We start from the raw sequence: 27397 nt of genomic DNA, 5'->3' as shown, positions 1-27397 counted from the left end.
GTAGGTCAAAGCCAAGCCGGTGAATGTAGTCAACCAGCGGTATATTTCAATGCGACGCGGCGACGCGATGCGTTAATGCAGGGAGGAGCTCACTGCTCATATTCGCCTGTATTTCACATGCCAGTGATCTTCTCTCTGCTGGCATAAGTTCGACCACGCAAACGTTTTTCTTCACAGTGGCCAGTCAACCGCCGCTGTTCTGGTATTTCATTTATATTCCCATCTACTGCATCCGAGACACTGAAAGATTTTGTAGAAACACCAGCAAACTGCTTAAACTGTCAGCAAAGGGAACGTGGAATACAAAGCCTGGCACTCCGGTGGCACAGGGAGTGAAGAACTATTTATCTGAGTATAACTGCGGACACTGGCTTTGGATTAAAGTATTACCTCTTTTTTTTGTAGGTATTCCAGTACAATAGTGAAAATACAATGTATTGATACACAATTAATATGCATGTTCATGTGTATTGTGATTTTAATTTGTGAGAAAGTTTCACATTTTGATTTTTGCTTTTGGAAATACTGCAGCTTAACCACGTGATGATTACATTTCTATCCTAGCCAATCAGAGATCCATCATGAACAACGTCTCCCACACCATCCTCCCCGCTGTGGAGCTCCAACCTCTGCTGCAGCCTCCATCCGAGACGGAGCTACAGGTCATTAACACCCTCTGAAAACTCTTTAATACAGCCAATCCAACGCAACACGCTGAAAATATGAATGTTTTTCACATCTGAAATACTTCAAGCATCTTTTTCAGTCAATTCTTTATTCTATCTTGGAAATATTAGCAGTTCTTTTGCAAATTCAGATTATTATTTTATAGTATTTTACATTATCTTTTGCTGTAATGTCAAGATATTCTGTTATGCAGTGATGTTATCTTATGATTATGTGTTATGTAGTCTTATGTTACCCTCCAGCTCATCCTTTCTATACCTGCAATGAGATCAGACACCTGACTGTCGGCATGCGGCGGCACCAGAAGCTGAAAAAGCTGTTTACCATCTGCAAACACACTCAGCTCGACCACTCGTCCCACAATTCCATTTCCGTTCCTTGAGTATGTGGCAACATTTGAAGGGAAATCATCAGGATTTCCAATGGTAGAAGGCTGTTTACCTAGATGTGCTGCGGTAACCAAGCAATAAAAGAATGTTTTACTTTTGGTGCACACATTACTTTGCACAAATAACTTAAGCTGATGTTTCTTTTGTGAAATTGTCAATATATGACTTTTTTTTTTTTTTTTTTTAACAATCTGCCCCTGTTTTGCTGGTAAACATTTTTGTTGCTTTGCAGGTTGTAGCAAAAATAATTTTCAGAAAGCAATCAAATCCCCGTTAAGGGTTGTCAAAAATAAATGACTTTCAATGAATCACCTGTCTACATCCACCATGATGGAGGCAGCCAGTAATCACGTCTGGCAGACATGGAACTCCAAAGGTGGATTAATAACATTAAAAAAAAAAAAAAAAAAAAAGGAGGGCGAACAAAGAAAATGCTAGGTAGGCAACATGGAGCCGAGCAGCCGCTGCTTTATGGTTTTTAGCTTGATGACATGTGAGAGCTGCCATGTGGACTGGTGATAGGCTATCGATTGGTCATCAGGATAGTGCACACAGGAGGCCGGACTTCAATCAGGACCCACATTTCGGAGAGCGCCGAGGCCACAAATGACTCCTAATCATTAACAGTCTCATTACACACAACATTAATCAGACAATCCGAGGTGGTAAAGCGCTTTAGGTAAACACTTTTTCAGCTTTGCTTGCAAAAAACATAAAAGCATGAAGTCGCTGATGCCTCGTGTACTTTCCTCACAGGATAACTACTGAGACATTATTTCCAAATATATAAGATTTATGATTGAATTAGGCATTGTTCACCGGGGGAAATCACTTTACATGAACAAGCTGGACAACACCTTTAATATCAGTAACAGGAGGTCATTTGAAAGGTGGAAGCTGATTGTCTTCATCAGATCTTTGATACGACGGAGGGTAATTGAACCTGAAGATGCTATTTTCTCTCATGTACCAGAGTTAATTCATACGCACGAGATGTTTTCCTCTTCCCCATAAAAATGTATCGACGTATACGTTTTGGAAACATGATTGCAGGAGCGAGTAGAGCGGCCAACCCAGTCCTAATGAGGCCATTTTCTTCTTTTCATTTAATATAACGTGTACTTGCTTTCTCTAGCAGTCTTTAGATAGATAGATAGATAGATAGATAGATAGATAGATAGATAGATAGATTCAAAATAATAGAAATACTTTGCAGAAATATCATAATCTCCTTGGATCACATAAACTGATATAAACTGATTAAAAGGACTAACCCAGCTCTAGTAAACAGCCAAGTATGCACTAGTTAAACATTTGAGAGTAAAGGTAATATAGTTGCCGGTATCAGAGGCGGCCGCTCCTGGCGGTGGAGTTCACGCTCCTGCACCGTTTCACCGTGCACTCCTTCAACACACCTGATCACTGATTGGCTCGTTATCAGGCTTTCCTTCATTATGAGACATTCATTCAGCTCAGGTGTGCTGGGGCAGAGGCACATCGAAAACAAGCAGAAGTGCAGCTCTACAGGACCAGAAATGCCCGCCTCCACCTATATTCTTTATGAAGAATTAATATTAAACAATTAAACTACTCTTTTGACTGTATATGCAGGATAAATTAAACGAGCACCAACAGATCTACCAGTGTTAAATACTATGAAATGAACACACCAGACTGAACTAGCATTAACATATTTACCAATAGAATAGAATTAAATATGACAAAATATTAATATACAATAAAGAAAATAGCAATAATATTAAGTTTTGTCCATATGTATAGCTTAAATATACATTATTTACTGGTAGATACACATTAAAAACAGTAAAAGAACATTTGAATTAGTATTTCAAGGCTGTGAATATTAAAACTTATTTACTCATATTTTAACGATATCCTGTATGCAAAAACAATCAAGGTCGGCCATTCTACCAACATACAAATATACTGAACTCGCAAAAGCAGCGTAGACACATTTCTGAGTATGCAAAATTAACCATGAAGCAGACAATTCAATATGACACAACAGCACATAGATATTCACCAATACAAAGACAAACACACTGAACCTCAGACCTTATCCAGGAAAAATCAGGAAAATGTGTATAAAAATATCACGCTCATGACAAATACCCATCACTGTTAAAGATGCATGTGGTAAACGCCATGGTTTCCATCATTTTACTGCTTCTCCACTGTGCTTTATGGACCTGCGCCGCTTTATCTTCGCTTCCATTCCTTCTACTATATGTGTGGTTAATGTTGTGGATGTTTCATGTGTGTGTTTAATGTGTTTTGATGGCTGCTAAGCTATTGCCCCCAGGGGACAATGAAGCTAACTTCACCCCATGAATAAAACATGCTGTGACGTGGCAGAAAGCCCGCCAGATTACAGCGCACATAAACTTTGACTGTTATTGTTATGACAGTCCGAGAGAAGGCTCACTTAAACTCAATTTGTGGGTGGCATTGTTCAGTGCTAGTGAGCGCTGCTACCTCGCAGTAATAATATCGAGGTTTGATTCTCGGTCTGTCTTGGTGGAGTTTGCATGTTCTCCAAGTGCTTTGTGGGTTTCCTTTATGACAACTGCAGGGAGTGGGATCATGAGCAAAGCCGTTAACCCAAGAACGACCCTCACCCGCCAAAAATCTGCTGCTCACTGCAACTTATTGAGGCAAGAACTACAAAGTAATACGTTCTACTGCTTCTACTGCAGTAGGAAATGCATGAAAGTACATACTGAAACGATAAAAACTAGATTTTTTAATTTGGGAAAAAAACAATGATTTTGTTTTTTAAATTTTCAAGTACAATTATTTTTGAAAAATGCATATTTTATTACATTATTTAAAAAAACTAATATTTTGTCAATTTTTATTCATTTTTTTCTATTTTTCTGTTTTTTTGTCTTATTTTAAACAAATGTTTTTTTTTACACTTTCACAAAAATGCATATTTGTATGGAATTTTTTTCAATTAAAAAAGTATTTATTTCTATATTTCTAAAAGGAATGCACATTTCATGTAAAAACTCATATTTTTTTAAATTATAAAATACATGTTTTAACCTTAAAACTGTTTCATAATAACAATAATTCAAAAAAGCAAAAAAGCCTGTCACTTTAATGAGTCTGAAATCCTGAACAGCATGTCCAAATGCACCAAAGCATTTCAATATAGTCCTCTTGACCATGATCTCAATAAAAAGACCGATGGATGGACAATGCAATAGTTTTTCAGTCCATTCCAGGGCTGAGACACGAAAATGCACAATGGGATCAAACTGTTCGGTGACGGAGCAAACCGCTACACCTGCAGTATATTCACTACTGCGTCACATCAACATGATATTGATGCAAAATGTGATGCTGAAACTCACATTTCTTACTTTTTTCCCCTTCCGCCTTGAATATTGATGAATTTTTAATGCAATGCTTACAAACCGGAAAACATGCGACGCTTTAGATTTCGTTAATCGCCATCCATTATTTGTGACGGTTATGAATTTGTAATCTAACTGGTCCTGACGCGTGTGAGCAGCGCGGCGCTGCGGGTATCGGGCGTCTGGCGTAGGAGCGATCCGCCACGTCCCACGTTACCTCTGTTTGTGGCTGAGCTCCAGGATCCGCTGCACGTCCTTCTTGGCCACTGTGTCATCGTTTTTGAGCGACTGAAAGAGAAGAAAGACAGGAAAGGCTCGGTTTTTGCATAGTACATGACAAAAATGACTTCAAAAGCAGCGGCGGCGGGCCGGGGAGACAAACACTGTATACACACTCTTTGAACTGAGATAGTAAAGGTTTCAAGCGCTAGTTAGACATTTAAAGTTTCTTCAAACAAAAAACTTTGGTGTGAACTCATGAGGGAGCGCAGTACGGAGTATTGTAGCTGTGAGCGAAGTGGATGGAAAATGTTGTTGACGTCTGCCATAAACTGAATGGCTTTCAAGAATCTGCGGAGGAATATCCGAGCGTCTTCAAGATGCTTGAAGAGTACAGAATGGGGTCTGCTGGTGTCTGAGCGCCTCCCTGATGGGTAATTATGAATTAGTGGGGCCTCTGATTGCTGGAAAAACCCTCAGAGGTATTTTTATTTGTCATAAGCCGCATAGAAACTTTCAGACTCGTGAGAAAACGCCGACTCCGAGGATAAATAGTTTATCTTGAAACCGTGCTTGAAGGTGATATCTGTGGTAATTACCGGCACATTTCCATAACACTGAAACGGGCTCCTCCCCAGCCGCTGATTGCGCTTTATTCAAATTCAAGTTGAATATGAAGAATCGGAGAAGAAATGTAATTAACAGCTGCCGTCGACACTCCAGAATGTATATGCACTCAAGATAATAAGCTAACGTCGAGTCGGACGTGTACAGTGAGAGGAACGATTATCCCCCTAGTGAATCCACGGATTTGTATCATCTGTGCCTGAACCATGACTCGACTGGACACGTTTCCACCGACTCCTGCATCACTGCTAATAACAGCTACAGCCTGCTCGTTTTACATGCGCCGTATTTATTTCTGGATTATTTCACTTTGACATTTTCTTGCAGCCGCCCGTCAATTCCTGAAGGTTCAAGTTGATTGGCCAATAGGCGAGGAGGAGCCGAGACGTGCCTTCAAACCCCGCCCCCCTCATTTACATAATGAGGCAGAAATAAATAGAGAAATGTAAAAAGCAGATATAAATTAAAAAAAATAGTTGGAAAAAAATACAGGAAGAAAACGAAAGATTGGAAATAAATATATAGATGTGACAGTGAATAAATAATAAATAAGGTTTAAAATAGGAAAAAGTGTCAGATGAAAATAAAATACACATACATAATTTAGGGAAAAGAAACTGTGAACATAAAATACATATATATTTTTTAATATTTTTATTTGCCTGATCAGTCATTTTACAGAGTCCAATTGTCTTTCGGATTTTAGCTGTCATTGCCAAAATCGAATTAACATTTGTTTTACGTAACATCTTCTATGCACACAGAAACACAAGCTTATACTTGCTGAATGGCGTCTCCCTACTATCCTGCCTTTAAGTTCAACATTTGTACCAAAACGCTGAGCAGTTCTCAGAAGACCGTTCCTATGTAACCCCCGCCAACAATTAGTATGCAAATACCTGCGATATTTAATCAGTGTCACATTCGTTGTACCGCAGAAGGACTCTCCCCCTCAGGTTATCAGATCATGACAGTGAATTTAAACAGTGAAGCAGCTATTTTACCCCCAGCAGGTTAACAGCTTCACAATAACCTGCGAGCTGCTGCCAAGAATAAACCCCCATCATACAAAGTTTAATTATGAGGGTCGCTGACCTGCACCTGGAGGGCAGATTATTAAAAATACAAACACTTGCTTCATCATTTCTTCCCAAAAAGCACGAAACAACTTCCCCCCCCCTCCGTCGGCTCCATTCTCTTTCAAAAGTCGATGATGTTTATGTAGATGATGTTTTTCCCCATGAAGAATAGATTTGTTCTGCCGCACACTATTTCAAGTCAAACCCCACCTCTGCCCTGCCCCGCCCCGCACGCCGCCGCACGGCCCAGGGCGAGGATGCATGCCAGCAGAGCGAGCCCGGAGCAAACAGGCATCAAAGCTCGCCTCGGGAGCGGCGGTGGCCGAACGACACGAGCTGTTTAAAGTCACCGCGGGCGCAACCGACGCGGGGAGAGTTTGATTATTGATTCTTTTCGGGAAATTCACCCCGAGCCTAAAAACATCCTCGTCCTGCAGAGAGGAAACCCAGAAACACACAGCAGCTGGCACGCCTGATCTCAATATCCAGTCGGGATGTTTAGCACCACTGCTGCATCGAAAAATGTGTCTGAAAACACAAAACCATTAAAATATCCGAATGGTGTCTGCTCATCATTGACCTGAAGTCACCTGAAGTGACTGGTGAGAATAACTAAAATAACTGTTCAAAAATGTCAGAGAATTGTAATATATACAGTGTAATAAGGTCCATTGTTTAATAAAATGTCCAGAACCGACCAGCGTCTGGCAGAATAAACAGATTCAGGGAAAATAATAGGAATAATATCTCACCTATGAGCCTATTTTTAATCCAACCTTATGCAAAATCCCCTTCGCTGTAGGAGCTGGGTGTGTAATTCCACCAGCTTGTATTTGAGGATGAATTTAATTAGGGCACACACCTTCAAAACTTTGCATATGTGTGTGAAAAGCATGTATTCAGGGGGAATACAAATTGCACAGACATGATGCTGTTATGATTTACTAAGAAAGTACAAATAATAAAGTTTAACAGGTGCCAAACTATGTTTAACATCCCATTTTCTCCCATGAACTGAGTCTCATAGAAGGCTTCAGCTTCATTTTGAACCTGAAGTTTCACATTAAATGATGAGTTTTGTTGACTATCTGGCCACTCCTGAAGGATAACAGCTGAAGTGCGTCGAATGGATCCTCACAGTCAGTCATCCAGCTTACTCCGTATTATCCAGCCTGTATATAATCCTGTGTATCCTACATATCACACTGATGGCTTTACATCACAGCTTATTTCTATAACTTACAAAACTCATTACTTTTATTTGAAAAAGTTCATTTTATTGTGATATAGCCGAATTGAAAAATGTTCTACCCTGTACTTAAAACTTGTTCATCAGAATTTTTTTCACAGAGAATTAGAAGAATAAAGCACGTTGAGAAACGTGAGTCTCTCTCTTCTTTCTTTGGAATGCCACTTCTTACCTTTACTTTTGATCGGATTGTATTAAAATACATAATCTCTTTATTTTTAATCTGGCAGAGAAACGTTTGGCTTAGTCTCAAACATCAAACTCTTGACGGCAGCAGGTCGTCCTCTGTTGATGTGAGAAGGAAAAATGTCTCGATATAGAATATAATCTTTTTTTTTTAGATGGAGTAGGGTACATTTTCAAGTGTAACCACTTGTATTCACTTTATTATGTTGTTCACTCGTTTTCACACTGCGTTGCATAAATTTAAATCCTTGCTTAACGTAAATTAATGTTATACTAAGATATACACCGTGATATTCAGCAGTCAGTACTGCAGCTTTACATGGTTTTCAAAGCATTACCATATTTTCCAGACTATAAGTCTCATTTTTTGTTGCTATTTGGATGGTAATGCAAGTTAGATTCAAAAGTGGACATTTCGAAATATACCACAGCAAACCATGTTGGACTAATGATCACTGTATGACAACAGCTCAATGGCAGAAACCCCCGTTGCTGTAGCATTTGACTGGCAGAGCAAGAAAATTGTCACAAAAAATTTAAAAAAAATGGCAACACAGCAAAAAAAACAAAAAAAAAAAATCTACACATGTAACACATTTACGCATGTAAGTGGGCTTGCTAAATCGTAACACATTCCCACATTAATATTTGATCGCTTCCAGTTGGTTTCGAACAGACTGGCTGAAAACACAGGCAGAAAAATTACCCGAGGCCCCCGAACCAAGAAGTGGAAAAAGCCTTCTAACACCGCTGCATTGCAAAGAGAAATGGTAAAAACCAGACCTGAAGGTTGCCTTTTATGCTGTCCAGTTCCTTTGAAGTCTTGGAGAGCTGGTGCAAGATGCTGCTTCGTTCACTGAAGACTTCCTTTAGCTTCTTTTCCAACCCATCATAGCTTTGTCTGTTGAGAAGAAAAGAAAAAGAAGAAAACAGAGTGAGATTTCACCATTAAATGTCCGCCACTAGCTGAGAAAATTCCCTTTTTATTGGCACCCTTGGGAGAAAGAGGTGTTTTAAACTGGATTAAAAGCACCGTCGTTAAAGCTAAAGGGTAGAGCAATAGGGGAGAAAACTAATATCTACTCAGCACAGTCCCAGGATGAATGAAATAGAAAAATGCTTCTACTCCTTTCAATCAACCCATTTAGAGAGGGCTCGTTTTACAGAGATAGGTCTTTTGACCAGAGGTATGCCCCTGCATTTCCCATTTAAATATTCATGTAGTCCATCCAATTATTAAGAAAAAAAAAATTGTAAAGGGCACATTTGTCAAACGCTGTTTTTTTTTCTTCTTCTTTGCAGTTCTGAGCGAAGTTGCATTAAATTGCACTGCAGAAGCATTCCTGTCGTTTATTGCTGAGCTTCCAGAAAAGCAAGCATTACAGTTCGCATTGGCGGCCGTAAAAAGAATTTCACTTTCTTCATTGCCATTATTATAAACCACATCGGGGCATTTTCACTGAGCGTTTACTGGAAACGGGCAGTTGTGGCTCAGTTGGTCGAGTGGATTTTCTCTCAGTCCTATGGTTGTTAGTTTGATTTCCAAACTTCACATGTCCATTCGTCAAAGTCAAATTAAACACCCTCTGGCCCACACACATATACACACACCTCAAGATGTGTTTGGTAAAATTATACTTGGGCATGTGAAGAAAACCTGAGTGACAAACTTGCAGCCAAACCAAAAGGGTCTGATCCATCCGGAGGGAAAAAGCTTTAAAAGGTATGAAGTTTACTCAAAAAAGAAATGACTCGGCTTCCTCTAAAGAAGAAGCCACAACTGATGATTGATTTACTGGAGACTGCAGGGTTCCAAGGAGTGGAACGAGCATCACGAGCAAAAAAACCAAGAACAAAACACTGAGGCCAGACAGTGTTTTCAAGTGAAAACGTAATACTTTCGTTACATTTTGTGAATCCATTTACACAACAATGATGCTTGGAACCAATGAAAACAGCTCCCAAAGGTGGTGGCAATTTTTGAAAATGCTCAAACAATGTCTCCATGGAAACGGGAAAACCACTTTTCTGAAATGCTGCAACTACCCATGCCCGCCATATTAGAAATGTTCTTCATAAGCACAATAAGATGCACAATAACAACAATTTCAGCCTCGGTGTCATGACTCCCAGTCCATGTTCTCCCGGGACTCGGTAGTTTTAGAGCTGAGAGTCACCCGTGATAGCGATCCAGCTTCGACACCTGTCCGTAGCGGTGTCCAGGTACTTGTCACTGTTAACATTTATAGCGTGTTGTTCTCTGCACGCACATTAGTGGTTTCAATACGTAAACATAAAAATACACATACGCATAAACAACAGTACCCACTACTGGAATACATGAAAACTGCATTGTTTTCAGTGTTTCTGTAGTTGCCATGTAAAAGGAGATCATTTTAAACTCATTGAAAAACGCTGCACTTTCACTTGAAATGTTGGGTAAACAGGGCCTTGATCTGTTGACAGGAAGGTCTTTTAACCAAACTTCACTACTTGTGGTGGCGTAAGCATGAGTTTAGAGCACCTGGTGTGAGTTCAGCTTTCCTTAAATTTACATTTAGTTCTTTAAAAACGTTGTTGCTGTGTCAACTTAATAGATTAAAATTACACTGGAGGGTGTTTTTTTTTAGAAAGCTTAATTTAGCTTCTTTTCAGTGAAATGACGAAATGTAACACAGCTGCAGTGACGGCCCAAATCGAAGAACTAAAAATCACTTTTTCATTTTATCTAACATTCCTGTTTACCGACTCAAGGACAGCAGCACGTCTTCCAGGACGTGTTTAAAATGGAGCATGTTTGAACGGAGTTGCCCTTTTAAAGCAGCCTTGACGCTCTAAATTCCCCCTAAAGCCGACAGATCTGATTCCACTGACGACCCCACTGAGTCCGACTGGAATGACTTGCAGGAGCACTTCTGTCCTCTGCAGAACAGGAAGCTGGCTTGAAAAAAGAATTGGTTAAGTAAAATCTAATTTTAATATTGGCAGCGGAATAACTTTCTGTGAGTGGCTTCTTCAGGGACAAGGTGTGTTTATTGAGGCTGGTAGGTAAAATGATCCTGTTTCACTGTATGCTCCCTACTTGCACCGTTTTGCTTGGGCCACCCTTTTGCAACTGAGCTAGGGTAGAGAAAAATGATTTACCAATAAATGTGTATTCTGAGACTAACAGTGAGGCACACCAATAATATGATCAATTTTGCTCAGGCGATAATAAATGTGTGACTGAGGCAAATGAGATTTCAATGTGTTCTTATTGAATTACTGATCCCGGTTCATTCATGGAGGTTGCTCTTTTGAGGCTGTGTGTTTTCCCAGCTTCGAAAATTTAGAGGATGATTACTAATGTTCAACTGTGTGTATTCGCCCTGTACTGGACTGCTGACCTGTCCAGGGTGTACCTATTGATTGTCAGATGGGATTGGCTGCAGCTCAACCCCACCGTGAGTAAAGCAGGTAGAAATGGCTCCATTAGCTCCTATCGCAGGGGTCTTCCAACCCTGTCCTGCATGCCTCAGGTCTCGCCACCTGAATGCAACAAGGAGATCTTTATTTGGATTTATTAGGAGCCTGGTGATTACACAGCCAATAGGTTTAAGCCTGCTGAAGTAGGGAGAAATCTATAAGTGTTAGATCCTATTTACAAGACACTGTATGGCGAGTTGGACTGTTATTACGGAGACTGTCATCTGCAAAACTAGTATTCAGTTTTCACTTGAAAACGTTGCATAAATGGAGCGTCTGAGAAGATTTTACTATGAGAACCATTAGGGTGTAAAAACAACGATGAATGAGATGAGGTGACTGAAAAAAAAATTATTTAAAAAAAAATCAACTTAAGCTTTAAATCTGGGACCAAGGATAAAGAAACCACCAACAGAGCCTGAATGAAATATGTTTATCCTCACTTTCGACAAGAAAATAGATAAAACACACATCTCAAGAGTTTTACTCTGCTTATTTTATTATGCAATCACAAACAGCAAATGACAGCCGTAGCTTCAAGCAAAGCATATGCACTCGTTATAGCTGAGTAATTCCTTGCTAAATACTTGCTGGTAGTCACAAAATCTCTCATTTATCTCCCCGTTTTTAATATGAATCGCTGTAACCGAGTACAGTCAAGCCTTTCCTCTGTGGCTAAGTCCATAAAACTAGGGGAAAACGATAGGCTGGTGGATGGCACAGAGTGCTGCCACATCATTCTGAATCCATGGCTTGGTTTCAGCCCGGGCCCCCTTCCAAAAACCCTGCACTGCCCATGTCATAGATCCCAGCAGCAGATCATACACAATAACACATAAATCACTAATAGAAAAGCAACACCTGGGAAATAAATAAATAACACGGCATAGTGAAACCCACACATGACTTGCGACCATATGGCATTGGCGGGAAATTTATTACAGGTTCAAGCAACGAGGGAAGATAGGGTGAGAGATTCCTCCCTGACTGCCATATTATTCATTACTCAATAGAATAGGCCCTTGGGCATCTGTGGAATGAATAAGACCCATAATTCCAGGCACAATGACACAGAAACGAGTATTTCACAAGGTTGTTAGACAAAGTCTGGGTTTTTTCCCCCCCACAATCCACTCTAAACAGCTCATTACAACAAATAAAATGTAACAGCTGCATGATTGTACCATGACCTTCTAAGAGTTCAGTGTTGTTGGGGAGTCCTCCCAAACAAAGAACCCCTTCTCTCAAAGCAGTGACGTTAATGAGGATAATGTTGACCAGAATTCCTAACAAAAAAGGCTCACGGCCAGAAACGGCACCGCCAGGCACACGGCTATAAAGCAATGGCGATGATAATAATGGCATCTTTCTTTCCACACATCTGCAGAAAAATCACACCACCACTGTGTTTGTGAAATTCATCAAACTCCTCAGATGGAGTGGGAGGCATCGTTTACAGGATCTGATTATCGACCTCAAATATTTCTCTACCCTTGGAGTCACAGCGAGTCTCTGAGTTATATGAGGCTGACCCTGCAGTGGGAAATAAAACTGCTGAGGCTTAAGGAAACACAACTGAATGCTACAGTCAACATCCAAGCAACAGCTCAATAAAGAGAGCCAAGGCTGGGGCCAGCTCGTCTCAGAGTCCTGCAGGAGCTCCTGATGCACCGCTGGCCTGGCCCGTAAACAGCCACACTGCTTTGAATGCAAAGAAAAAGGCTGAATGCTGCTCTGCAAAACTATTTCTACACAAACATCATCACACACTGCAATGCCACACGCGCACACTCACACACCCCACCTAAGGCGCTCAGTCCACCCTCTGGGAGCAGTCCAATGATTTACTCAAGGACACTTTGGCACCCTGGAGTCTCTTGATGAGCGCATCTGCAACAGAGCTTCCTGAATTCGCCTCCACTGAGACGCCGATCCTCGAATTCTTTCCTATTAGAAGATCAGACTGTAACGTTTACATGAACGCTGAATAAAATAATTGGAATATTGTGCCAGTTTATACGTACCAAGGTGCGACCTGGTTATTTTCAGTAGCTCAATCCCATGAAGTTTTGCTCTATGGCGTTTGTGAATTGAGTCCCACAACCAGCTTTACCCAGAAATATCAGCAATGGAATTAACCACAGTTATTACACTTGTGGTCCTTCTTTTTTCATTAGTTTTGAAACTGAAAAATGAGAGATGCCTTCTCTTCTTGCAAAGTATGATCAAATGATAAGAGACGAGCACGTGACTTTTTTTTTTTTTGCATGTGGTCACGTCATGATGTTCTGTGAACTGACGTCACACACGATCACACAAAGCTGCAACTTTTTATGTTGACGTTTATGTGTATATATGTATATATATGTGTTTGTGTGTATTTTTTAGTTATTTTATTGTTTATAACTCAGACTGCTCAGTGTTCTCTTTTTCTTTTTTCCCCCTTTTCTTTATTAAATTTTATATATATATATGTATAAGGACTGTGATGGGATCAAAACTCAGACAACGCCGACTACTCTGAAATTTCAATCGAATGGCGCAAACATGATTGGATTTTAGTGTTTATTTGTTACAAATTCAGTTGGCATTTATTCATTTTCATAGTGTTCCCTGTCACGACATGTTGTATCGTATTATGTATTGCATTGCTTTGCACTGTATTGTAATGTTATGGAATGAAAGGAATATTCATGGCCAGCAACAATGAGGGTCAAGTCACAAAGGACTGAGAACTTCCTGAAGCGGTACAGGCTGTACTCTCCTTCACGATTCGCAGCTGAGCGTCTTCGGCACCTTCCGAAGCCTTGCCCAGTACATCAGATGTGTTTAAGCTACAGAGTCAGAGTTGGTCATTAATGTTTGCTCATCAGCGTTCATTACTCCAATTAAAGCTTAAGCGCCTGAAAAGGCTTTAAATATAACATGGATGTCACGGTAAACGTCGGTGGCTTGAAGGGGAAGGTGCAAAGAGCGAACCCTAACCTGACAGCAGCGGATTGTAGAAAACAGTGAAAAGAGGGGTAGTTAACATTCAGTCTATTCACAGCATGGTGCTCAGACTTGATTGTAACATCTCTCCGCATACATCTATCTCATCGCTCAAGGACAGCTTGTCTGTTGCAGCCTGTTGTAAAATGGCCATGTTGTTACACTCACACCCCTTCTGTATGTTTTCTCTCAGTTGTGCTTTTGTCCTGCTATACCTATTTATATGCAGGAAGTGCACAAGAAAGAAGAAACTGATAAACTGATAAAAGTCACCAAACCTCCCCCCACCCCAAAAAACCCTAAAAAAAATCCATATCTTCAGAGACCAGTAAAACAGGCAGTGACATTGATGTTATTCTCCATTGTCTGCTTTGCAATTAGCTGCAGTAAAAAAAAAAACAATAAATAAATAAATAAAAAACAACCAGCAGGTTGGCTAATTTAATGTTTCCCCCTCACCAAAATGAGCAGGGCTATTTTGGGAGACAGTCAGCGGTTCAGACAAGGACGAATTAAAGGATTCCCCCGGGCTTGGGTGTCTTTAGAGGCCCCTCCACTACCTGACTTATTTTAATAGCCACCCACAGCAGAATGTGAGGCGCATCCATCATTCATTCCACACGTCAACGGCCTGTCACATTAGAATTATACACCCAACACAGTGTCGTTTTAATACGTTTTTTTTTTAGTAGAAATAAAATGAACTAATCATAACAGTTTTTTTTTTCCTTTCTTTGCTGCTCTTTTCGTACTCGTTGTACTTACACTTGGATTAAAAACATGATCAGGATACAACTCTGCTGCCATACCTGCTGTCTGTGTTTACTTCCTGTAGGTGAATGTCGTGTGAGTCTTGGGTAAAATTACAGCAGATTGGACGAGACACATTGAATGAATGTGTTTATTGTGGAAATATAGCAGAGTTGTCTCCTCCAGTGAAAACAGAAAAAAAAAAAAAAACACTGTTGCATTTTGGGTGTCAGTTTATGGAACAACGGCACTAAGAGCCAGTGAAAATGTAGCTTTTGTGAAATGCTGCGACTCAACGTCACGGTAGTCAGTAGTTCTGCATACGTGTGAGTACAATCACGTTTTCCTCCAGAGTGTGATGATTTCAGTCCAGATTCTCCTGGGATTTGGTAGTTTTAGAGTTGAGAGTCACCGTAACAGCAATCCTATGTAAACGCAAAAACTTAAACTTAAACTGATATTGCACACCATTTGCCTCATTCTAAGCAGTACATTTAGGCTTAATTACAGATTCCTGATATTTTTACAATACAATGCATTGTTGTTTATGTAGGGATCAAATAACATTTGGTGATTTGATGCTACTTTAGCAGATTGCAACACTGTCTGCATTTTACTATTTTATTCGTTACAACAAGAATGTCAAGTGCTGTGTGTGACGTTTTGAGTGTTAAGACTTGTGACTTTGCTGTGCAATAAAATGTTTTGCTCTCCAACAAGACTGAATTTCATTTTACATGTCCGATTGCTGCCTTCATCAGCAATCTAATCCTGCAATTGATGAAAGAGGACTCTGAGGATTGCATCAGCCTTCGTCCAAGAAAATTAAAAATAGGCTGAATCGGCTGTGTGTTGCCAGTGTTACACATGCTAATACACCGTGCCATATTTGCAAGATCGGAGTTAAACGCTTGGTATTTTACAGGGCAACAGAAACCAACAGTCACCGCGCATAAAGAGGAGTTTATTTGCCGTCATGCGGATTATAGGCAGACAGCGGTTCATGTGGTACTTCCAATTTCAGGCTGGATTAATTATGCCATTAGGAGGGGGTAAATAAATAGTTTTAATAAGAGGGACTGCCCAAGGCCTGTCAGTGAATTAATATATTCCTCTAGCAGAGCATGACCACCGTCCAGCATCTGCAACAAAAGTCAGTCATGTTTACCAACTGTTGTGTCGACGACGCAGACAGCAGGGAATATTAATTGCATGCATGTCAGGGGATGTTTGACATTGAATCTTTTTTAATTGCTTAAGGAGGAGATATAATGAAACAATCGGTGACAGGGAAGTCAATTCATCTTTAAAAGTCCAAGCAGCGCAGATATCTCGCCTCCGCGTTTAGCAACATAGTGTAAACATGCTGTTCTGTTCATTTTTAATTAGACGAACTTCATTAAAAATCGACAAGAACACCGACGCACTGATCGTTGTTTACGATCGTTATTTCGAGCTGATATCGCCAGTCGATGGTTTATTTATCAGGTGACTTTTGAATACCCATGAAAACTGGTGTCACCATTCTAAAATAAGACTTCAAAAGAAGCACTGCAGGCCTCAGGCTGAGCAGCAGTCAAGCCATCGAACTGATGGTTGAAATGAAGCTGTAAAGCACCGTGTTTTAATAACATGTATCATTCATATCTCTTATTTTCAAATTTTATTTCAGCTTCCATTGCTATTAAAGGTGCTTTACTTGGGGAAATTAAAAAATATATTAACATCTAATTGAAGAAATCAATGTGATTGTGTCCGTGCGTGCGTACGTGCATAGCTGAGTGGCACAATCGGGCGCACCAAATTAAGGATATTAAAAAAGTCAATCTCATAATAAAACTTAAATAATGATGGGGAAAAAAAAGCAAGTCTCATCTCATATTAAAGCTCGAGCACATCTGATACACAATAATTAAGTGAAGTGCAAATTGCATTTAAGTATTTTATCATTCAGACAGATGGAATTCGAGCAGTGTAAACCAATTTTACAGTTGAGTAATAAATATAGATGCTGTGCATCTCACTTTTCACTTGAATTATGCGATGCAAATTGAAGGCATTGTGGAAGGAGGAGAAAAAAAAAGAGTTTACAACCTCGTGTGTTTGCATGCGGATGTAAAGATCACACAGGGAGGATTCAGAGCACGTAATCACGTAAACTATCCGACTATTAAACAAAGTTACTTCTTCATGAGTCTTTTTAAGTGCGGCATTTGAGCGGATGATATAAAACTACAGTGGCGGCAAATTGTCACATGAAAATGATACAAGATGCCTCCATTTTTCCACCCTTGAAAAGTAAGTCCTCCTAATTTGCTCATTACTTAAGTTATGTAATTCTCCACCGAGGGAGGTTTAAGGCATTGAAATAGAAATAGTTAGCATATTAGATGAATAATTCAATGATTACTCGCAGGCATTTTCATGCATAAGTAGATGCCAATTACTTTCCCTCGACATTTAACACTCTAACACTCTCGACGTGTGTTTGGAAACAATGCTGTTTTTGTGTAGGTCCATCATAGCAAGAAGCAACAGCAGAATACACACACCGAGCGAACGGAAAACTTACACTGGGAGAAACTACAGCATGGCGCCGGCATGGCGCGCTTCCTCAACTGGAAAACTATTGAAACTGTCATGTTTTCTTTTAAATCTTGCGCCTATGCTCAGTTTTCACCCCCAGCCATACGTAAAGAGAAAATTAAATCCTGAGTGTATTCCTCTATTTTCTGCTCGGATTGAGCTCATCAGACAATCCACTCTGCTCTCTCCATTGTCATGTACAATCCCAATCACTCACACACTACACCAAACCCTCGAAATCAAAGTCGCTCGCCTGCCTCGTAAAGCTGCGTTTCATTTTAAATTAAGCAGGTCAAAGTCAAACCCATTTTTCCTGGCTAGTTACATATTCATACTATGTTTACTTAGTGTAGACTCTTCCTGGATTTTTGCATAATACGTACGACTGGCATGGAGATATAGCGATGTTCCTTTTCTGTGCATTTCTCCAGCTTGTTGTATGATCTTTCTGTGACTCACGCTGTCTTCTTATGGAAGAATCTCGTATCTACAAAACCTCTATCGCACAAATGAAGGCTTTAAAAGATCTTCTTCTGGTTGCCAGCTTCAATTAAATCTGGGATTTGAGTGGTGCTCATGCAGTTCCACCCATCCCTTCTTTTTTTTTTTTTTCTGGAATGGTGTTGTAATCAAACAATATTGGACAGTTTTATTCTCTCTTCTCACTCCTACTGCGAACCATAAAGCAATGCCGTGCGTGTGGGAGAGCCTCTCCTCGTCCTTCCGAGACATTTTTATGACAACAAGTGAATCCACCTTTTGTTTTCCAGAGATTTCTACAAGAAACAAGTGGTTTTCCACCTGAGGCAACGCCCTCGGGGCATCCGCACCACCATCCGGCATGTCGCTGCTTTAATTTATCCGAGCTCCGGCGGGAGCAAACAGCACACCCAAACAAGAGTGTCCAGCGTGGAGAGTTGCAACGCTTAAACACAAAAACAGTTTGGTCTAATCTGAACCAGGACAGTGTGTGAAAAATATGTCGTGGTAAAACAGGATGATGAAAGAAAATTGCCGGTGTGTGGTAGAAAATTGAAGATGTATTAAAAAAACATTCAGTGAGCATTAAATGTGCATTTGGAGGGTTTCGCCCTCAGGAAAAGGCTTGGCAGAGATAGTAAAAGCTTAATGGAAAATTTCAACCACAAGATGACCCAAATCACTGCTTGAGGATGTGTCTGTGCGCGATCACGCTCACTCGTAAAAGCCCGTTAAACTTTAAAGCAGCTTCAAAAACACTGTCTGTCAAGACATGTCTGAAGGAAAAGGGGTTTAAAACAACCTCAAACTTTCCTGAATATCACCACGGAATGACTATTGATATCACGGTAACCATGACATGAACAACACTGGAGATGTGTTCAATGGGCGGCAAGCAGCCAGTAAGTGCAATTGCAATGACTGCTGCTTCAAGTCTCCGATCCACTGTCATCATGAGGAGCAGAAAATCAGAGTGTAAAGCAGTGCTGCAAAAAGTTAGTTTGCAGATTCCCAATGAGGCAAAATGCAAGACTACAACGGGGTTTTCCACCAACTTCTATAAGAAGCATAAATCAACTGAGAGGTTTTAGATTCTGGTTACATGACAACGTTGTGTGTTGCATCATAAAACACGAATTTCTGAAAACGGTAAAACACTCCATCTCCATGAAAATGAAAAAAATGCAACTTTTCTGAACTGCTGGTCCTGCACTTGCACACCATAAAATAATATGAACAAGCTCAACTAGAGGGACAACAATAACGATGGGTTTCTCCAGTATGTAACTCCTGGTCTATACTCACCCGGACTTGATCGTTCTATAGTCGACAGTCACTGTAACAGCAATTCAGCTTTGTCGTTGGTCTCTATAAAGGTGCATGTTCTCTCCGTTGTGACAGTTTGTTGCATGATTTTCTGTGCAAATCTGTGTGTATTGGAACAGTGGCTTATCAAAAGCTTGTTTTCCCTTCATTTATCCATTTCCTGAAGTCACTGTCAATGTCGGCAATGTCCTGAAAAATGTCTTTGTGCATCAAGACACATTGTAGAAATGGTCATCTACGATTGAGTGATGAGTGATTTTGTGTCCAGGTTTATTAAATCCATATCATACATGATGATAGTTGATGAACTTTGACATTGCTAAAAGTGCAAAGTGTGGACACCCTTCCAACAAAAACAGTCACTTCTCGTTGGAAGGGTATTGCTTTTTGTGGTATTGTTCAGTGTATTGATCAATCAAATTGGAGGGAACAAACAGTATTAGGTAGGTAGATATTACGTTATGGCTGATTGTAGAAAATATGTGTTTTGAAGTCAGCGAATGACTCACAACTGGATTTATACGCATTTCACACATAGCTGAGGAGCAAAACGATGTAGTCCCATTTGTTGGTTTTTGCATTTTCTAATCTTGTTTTGTTGTGAAAATAGACACAGTGGGAATTCTTAATTTCCATACAAATGTTTTAAGACGAAGCATACTTTTTTTTTTAAAGGGGAGTGAAGAAAGCTAAAACATATGTGGTGCAGAGAAAATAGCCCTTTGGGTATTGCTCTGTGTCTTCCTTCCTTTCATCTGACCGATCGCTGAGAACTTGGGAACTGGCAACAAGCGGGCAGATGCATCTGATTCACATCAAGGGCAATCAGTGAAGCCTCTTCCCAACTTCCAAGTGTCACTCAGGGAAAACACAAGAGGACAAGTTAAGCCGAGCAGAGAGGAGGAAGGCAGGAGGTGGAGTGTGAGGTGGAGAATTTGGAATTGGATGACGGATGTGACTTGATTACTGGTTAACTACCCTGCTGGTGCAGCACTCCGATGTGGATGAGAAACCCGCTGGCGGCTGGATTATCAATTTGGAGTAGGCAAGACTCTATTTGAATCTATTGTTTCACTCCGGGCAGACTGTCAGTTACAGGCCCCCTCCTGCCTTTGACTGAACTTCGAGGTTGGCTCCTTCTTGCCTCGGTGATTTGCTCCCTCATCAGCTTTTGAATAAAATCCTCCATCAACCTTTTCTTCAAGTGCATTCTTGTTCCCTTGGCGGCCCGAAACACCTGCACCTGCCACATGTGTTTCGGTTACTGGGCAGAGCTGATTGACAAAGTCAGAAGTGACATGCAACGGAATGCAATGGAAAGTCAAAGACGCCACGGCGGGGGGAAAACAAAAACAAATCCCCGCACAAAACAATCTCACAATTTAAGAGAATAGCAGCGACGGATCAGATGACTGACAAGGAGGGTTTGATCTGTTTGATATTCACAAATTCACACAGCGAGAGTAGGTGAGGCGTGGACTCCATCTTCGTCTGGTGTATTCTGTGAACCATGAGGTGCAGTCTTGCATTTAAAATTTGATATATTCTCTGGTAGCAGCCCAACTCAGCTAGCTTAAGTTTTTTTTGTGCACGTCTGCTGGCTAAAATCATCAAAAATTATTAAATTTAAAGAATATATTATTCTAAGCTAGACACTGGTTACGCTGAGGAAAGTAACACCAAGTCAGGTGTAGCAGTTAGTGTTTAATCTTTATTTCATGTGCTTTAAATGGAGCAGTGGTGGTGGAAAGGTTAGAGCAGCACGCTCGAGACCGGAGAAGTCTGCGTTCGAAGCCCACTCCCCCCGAATCCCAATGAGGAATCAATCTGGAAGGTTCCCCATATCAAACGAGAGACAGGTCAAAATGTGAAGGTCACACGATCTGCTGTGGCGACCTTCTGTCGCAAAAAGCTGATTAGTCAGGGTCCTCTTCGTTCCTTCAGTAGAGTTCAGAAGTTAATACTTTTTAGGCCTTTTTTTTTTTTTTTTTAACACATTTCCAACTGAAAACTGAAAACCTTTGTTGCATTTTGGGTTTCCACTCTTCACCCAGTCACCCAATCCAACTTGGTGGTCTCTGCATATGAATATCCACGTTCTTGTCATTATTTACACACAGTGCATTTGTGTATTTTTTTATGCGCATGTGTGCGGCTTCATTACAAAAAAAACAACCAACAGCACGCACTAGTGTCGCAACATGAAAACATCCTTTTCAGTGTTTTTGCTGTTTCTGTGTTAATAGACAATTTTTGATTAGCTACGAAACTTTTTCTCAAACGAGCGCTTTTCTCTTGAAACGTTGCGTAACAGGAGTTTGTAAAGGAGTAAAAGGAGTAATGTAATCCACTCTTTGGTAAGTCTGAAATCCAAAAGTGGTGTCACGAAGGCTTTATTCAGTCCATCCTTCTTCTTTACTGCTTTATCCAACTGAGGCTTTCTGGGAGCTGGAACTGATCCTGGATGGACAAAAGCAGGGCTGCCAGTTCATCACTCACAGCCTCATTCACACCAGTGTGGGAGAAAACCACAGAACCAAGAGAAAACCCATGAGAAACCTAGGACTGTCTAGATATTTTCACTGTGAGGCAACAGTCCTTCCCACCACGCCACCGTGCAGAACACTCAAATCAAAGCGCAAAGTGGGAGTGAGATGGAGAAATTTTCTAGAAATGGAATTTTGAAAAAGAAAAAGAAAACCACTTTTACGTTGCACTATAGAAAAATGTATGCTTTAGTCAAGTGAACCATACTGGAGATTGAACATGTTTGTCTTCATTGCTTTCATTTTTTTTTCCCTCCTGTGACTCATTGAAGTCTTCATAAAGAGACCTCAAAGAATGTGTAAATGCCTATCTGAAGCTACCACTCTCTACCCTGCTCTCAAACGTCTTAGAAATGAGGGGGGGAAAAAAAAGAGCAATATATATGCAGCATGCCAGGTCTGCCTGCTTTGCTGAGATTCAGCTATAGCTTCGAACACCCACACGCATGCCACCCTGGGTGGATTTTATGCCCCCCATTAAGTAAGAAACATGCCTGTGATGTTTTAACCTCATGTCTTTCCCAAAGAGTCGACCGACCCCTGCAAGCTGAGCATTTTTCATTCCTCTTCTCTTACAAATCGTATTAAATGTGCAGTTTATAAACTCAAGAAAGCACCACTGTCTCTGGTGGATATTTGTTTGGGTATTTTGTTTCTGATGTTGCTAGTTTTCCACATATCATCCCGAGGCAACAAACCAACCTACACAGAAGTTTCAGGGCTGTGATTTTTTTCCACACAGTTACAAGCTGCAAATCAGCCTTTTTATTTATTTATTTATTTATTATTTATTTTGTATGACCTTAGCAGCAGTTTTGACATAAAACACTCAATTACCTGCAAAAGCTAAGCTTGCGGATGTTTCAGAGGGCACTCGATTTGTTTTATAAACTAATAAATGCTTGATTTCCAATGTACTTGAGATACACTAAGTAATGCATACTAATAAGGCTTATGTGCAAGTCCAATAAGAAAGATCTGTCCATTTGGGTACAGACTTTATTTGTCAACAAGCAAATGTTCACATTTCGGCTGCTTTACCTTCTTTCTACACGATCGAGATGATCCAACCTTCCGCCACTCCTTTCATTCGATCATCTTTCTGCCTACATGTTTTAGGACCCAATCACTCTTTTCTCTCTGCTTGATCCAAACATGTTCATCCTCCCTTTTTCAAACGGTGGCCTGCAAATCTCCTCCTCCTCATCCTCGCCTCATCCTTGAGTCCACTCAGGGAGTTTCTGCGATCTTCCAATCAGTCATCCACCACTCAGTTCCTCCCCCATCGGAGGGGGGGTTATTATACTTTCCAAAGGGCCTCAGGAGATTGGTCCATTCTTGAGGATCAGGCCATAAAGTTAACCTACTTCGGCTAAAAATTTCTATCATATTGATGGATATAACGCTGTATGTTACACGGTTTTGATAAGCAACTATTCCGGCATTGCCCTGTAGTATATTAAAGAAATAAACCACCTTCATTCACCATCAACAAACATTTTAAACAGAGAATGGATGCTAACCAGACAGGCTACAATGACAAGCATGATTTAAATGCAAAGCATATTTAACAGAAATGCAAATTAGCTGTATTGAAAGGTACACTCACTTTTAATTGATTGAATGAATGAATTGAGTTCATTCAGAGCTGTCAGAAACAGCTAAATTTGTTTGTTGTTGAGTATGTTTTGTAGGCTGGACAATGATCAGGGCTGATGGCGTCTATGGGGGGTAGGGATGGGTACCGAATTTCGGTAATTTTTTGGTACCGACCGAATTCCCGCTGAAGTACCGAGTATCGATTCACGGGAAATCCGTCGGTACCACATTTCCGTACCTGAACGCACCTTTTTTTTTTTTTTTTTGAGCCTCAACGCACCTTGACATTATGCATCGGCAAGAGCGGAGGACGCGGTTACGTGGGTCCAAAATCTTCGGAGTATTTTGACTCGCAGACCGGGATCAAATATATAATATACCGGGAGAGCGGACACGCACACGGGCCGTGAGAGCAGGCGGGCGGGCGGGCGGGGTGGGGTGGGGGGGTGAGGGGGCGGCGGCGGCCGCTTGTGGCTGCCGGCCGGAATAGACCCCACTGGCCTGGAACACACTGGCCGTTCGGGAAACCTCCCGATGGCCACCCCGCCCCTGTTCGGAGTTGTTCGTGGGAGGAACAAGCCGCTTCTGCGGCTTCTGCTTCTGCGATGGTCGCTCCCGCTGCAAGTCACTTCCTAAACAATGCTCTGCGCATGCGCAGCTCGAAACAAGAGCGCGCATCGAGGCGGCGACTCGACATGATACGTCATCACGCAAAAGCGGTCCCACGTGGCTTTTGATTGGCATTATGACTGCCCAATCACGAGTTGGAACCACACAATTCTGATCCTCCAGTATACCTTTGAGTGTTTGTTTACTGTAGAGGTGCCTGGTGCTGCTAATGTGAAACATTTTATGCAGTTATTTATTCTGAAAGTTGTTTGTTACTGTACAGGCAGCAGGTGCAAATGTGAAACATTTCATACAGCTATTTATTTTGAGTCTATTTTTATTATGTTATTTATTATTGTTATTTATTTAATTTTTTTACTTTATCCCCACACACATTTTTCTCAAGTTCTATGTTGGAGTTGTTTCAGTTGATGTTATTGAAGCATAAATGTTGAAAATTCCGAAGTTTTGACTATTTTTTTAAATATACAAAATAACTTTAATTACCAAATGCATATTCCCCCCCCCAAAAAAAAAAAAAAAAAAAAAAAAAGTATCGAAAACAGGTACCGAAAAATACCGATATCGATTCGCAGGTACCGAGTATCGGTATCGTATCGATTCAGATGTGAAAGGTACCCATCCCTAATGGGGGGGTCCTGTTACTGATTACTTTAATCTGGGTAGAAAGACTGATTATTGCTTTATCATGGCATCTTTTTTTTTCATTAAATTCAATGCATTAGAAGCAGGACAGACAGGCAAAAGGTGAGATTTTTGAACAACCTTGCCAAAAGCCAAATTCTGATAATTAGAGGACCGAGTCAAGAACATCTTCAAAACTGCAGCTCTCCTGAGATGCTACAAGTGATCAATATCTATCAAAAGTAAATGGATCAAGGATAAGCAGTTAACATTAGACCCCATATCATCATTAGCCATAGCACATTTTCAGAACTCGAGTGGAGTCGACGACCTGAAAGGTTAGTGCTGTTTTAGGAACAGGAAGAGAACCAACACGATATTACGCAGGGGGTCATAATGTTGTGGCTGCTCGCTCGATGTTTGCGTAACTCTACTGATGCTAAAGTAAAGAAGTATGCAAAAGGGAAGAAAGGAAAATGTAATCAAATGTACACAGCTTTCATTTAAACACTCTCTTGAAGGATTCACTCATCCAGAAATGTCAGAGGATCAAGCAGATCTCAGGCGCAGGCAAGTGTGATGAGCAACTCAAGCATCTTTAACGCCTTAACTATTCATACGCCCTCTGCAGAGACTCAGAAAGCAGAGATGTGCTGACACCTGTTGCCACCAAAGAGCTGCATACGAGTTGGATGTTCTTAACAAGAGAACATTTACTGTCATTAAAGTGATGATTTAGTCACACAGAAGCTTTTATCCAGAGAGCACTCATCCTCTACGCACGGTGCTCGGCGGTAAAATAAGGCGCCGTAACCAGGTTTTAAACAAGCATCATCAGCAAAAGTTCTTTCTGCTATTATCCTGACTTTCAAGTAATCTAATCTGTACAGGAGGAACATTGTGTTCATAACGCAGCCTGTGTTTTTCCTTTCCGTGCGGCTTGGGCGTCGCAGCTCGGAGGTCGTTCGGGGCCCTCGGGAGTCTCGGCGGCTTCGAGAGCGCCTGCAAAAAGACGAGGCAGCCGCACGGTCTGAATAAAGTGCTGATCCAGACGGAGCGCGAGGAGAGAGGTGACTGTGGGCAGTATGCTGATAGAGGCCGCCGGGTCAGACGGACACCCTTGATTTAATCCCAAAAGCAACAGCCGCAGATCACCTTCTCCTTCAGTAAGTCGTCTGTACATTCATCCAAACACGACACAATCTGACTTTTAAGTTTGATCTGGCCAGCGCCCAGAGATGGTCGAATCCGGGATGTTCTAAAGAGTGTTCATAAGAGTCCCGACTGACAGTGTTAAAACCATATCGAGCCCCCTAATTCACCCGAGTTTGATGCTCAGTGGCGTTTGGAAGTTAAATACTAGATCTTCCAAACTTATTGCAAGATATTATTAACTGCTGATCCATAGGCAATAAATATAGAACCTTTCCTGTACAAGTAAAAATCTTTGAAATTGATTTGGTAGCGTTTTTTTGATTTGATCTGCTGCTGATCATATGTGGAAGTTTTCAAAAATGCTCTGGCTGCATCTCTGAGGAAATGGAGCAAAACGCAACTTCTCCGAAACGCTGCTACGGCACATGTACACCACAGCCGTAGTAAATAGTTTGTTCTGCATGTGCACGAGTAGATGGATAGTAACTATAATGTTACCAGGAATAATTCAACTCGGTCATATGTACATACGGATTTCTTGAATTTGTAATACTATGACACTTCTCCTTACTTTCTGATGAATAAATTAAATGTAAAACTGCATCTGATAGTTGAAGAATGCGAACAATAAATCTGGTGTGAAACACACCTCTTGAGTCTCACACACAGTCAACCATTAGACACGAGACATTTATATTTTCAAACTGAAGAAGGTGTTTAAAAGAACATACTTTCATAACCTTCCAGTAAATTATGCTGTTTCCAGAATTTTTAAGACATAAACTGTGAAGATTTTGTCATTTCATTGCCGCTCAGTGAGCGAGTGCCCTTTAACGGGTTAATCAGCCAAATTCCATCAAACGTGACAAGCCACCAGTCGAGAAAAGACCCATTAAATATGTTGAAACGTTAATCTGCATGGATTTCATATCAAATTTATAATTACACTTATTAGCATACTAAGTACAAAAATTCAACCCTAATCTGCAGGCAATTTACACTGCTTTTCATGAACTATGCCACGTTAGGCTGCATTGAGAGGGAAATAATCCATCACGCCTACAAATAGAGCCGAAAAATGAAAAAAACCCAGAAATGAACCAAGGTTAATAGAGGTCTTCAACCTAGGTTGATAAGAATGAACGTGGACAGCTGCGGCCTTGGTCCTGAATGACAAGAAGACCATTTGAAAAATATGTGATTTCAATCGAGACAGTCTTGGAAAATTATCCGCTGACCACATTTCATGCATTCCTCCATAAAGACGTGCCGAGAACCGGCTGCTAACGGCAGGATATTGGAGGAGAGCTGCTCACGGAGTCGTGAGCACAGAAGAAAATATCTTATTCGATTATTTCATGAGCAGGGAGAGAGGGAAAAAGGCGCACCGCAAATCCTAACCATCGTCTCAGAGTCGTGACAAATC

At 40.8% G+C, this 27397-nt stretch overlaps 1 protein-coding gene across 2 annotated transcripts in view; it reads right to left on the bottom strand.

The window, feature by feature from the left end:
• Positions 1–27397, bottom strand: part of luzp2 (leucine zipper protein 2) — a 207912-nt gene that overhangs the window by 101114 nt on the left and 79401 nt on the right. Inside the window, exons 2-3 of one of the 2 annotated variants that reach the window (XM_030092522.1) lie at positions 8603–8723; positions 4677–4747 (exon numbers count right to left, since the gene is read on the bottom strand). In XM_030092522.1, the coding sequence (XP_029948382.1) occupies positions 4677–4747; positions 8603–8723 (192 nt within the window). The remainder of the gene's footprint in view (positions 1–4676; positions 4748–8602; positions 8724–27397) is intronic. The other variant, XM_030092532.1, reaches the window with a different exon arrangement.

Source organism: Salarias fasciatus, chromosome 1 (genome assembly GCF_902148845.1).
Source record: "Salarias fasciatus chromosome 1, fSalaFa1.1, whole genome shotgun sequence".
NCBI classification, from domain to species: domain Eukaryota; kingdom Metazoa; phylum Chordata; class Actinopteri; order Blenniiformes; family Blenniidae; genus Salarias; species Salarias fasciatus.
The sequence above is the reverse complement of the archived record's forward strand: the minus strand, read 5'-3'. Positions and strand labels throughout refer to the sequence as shown.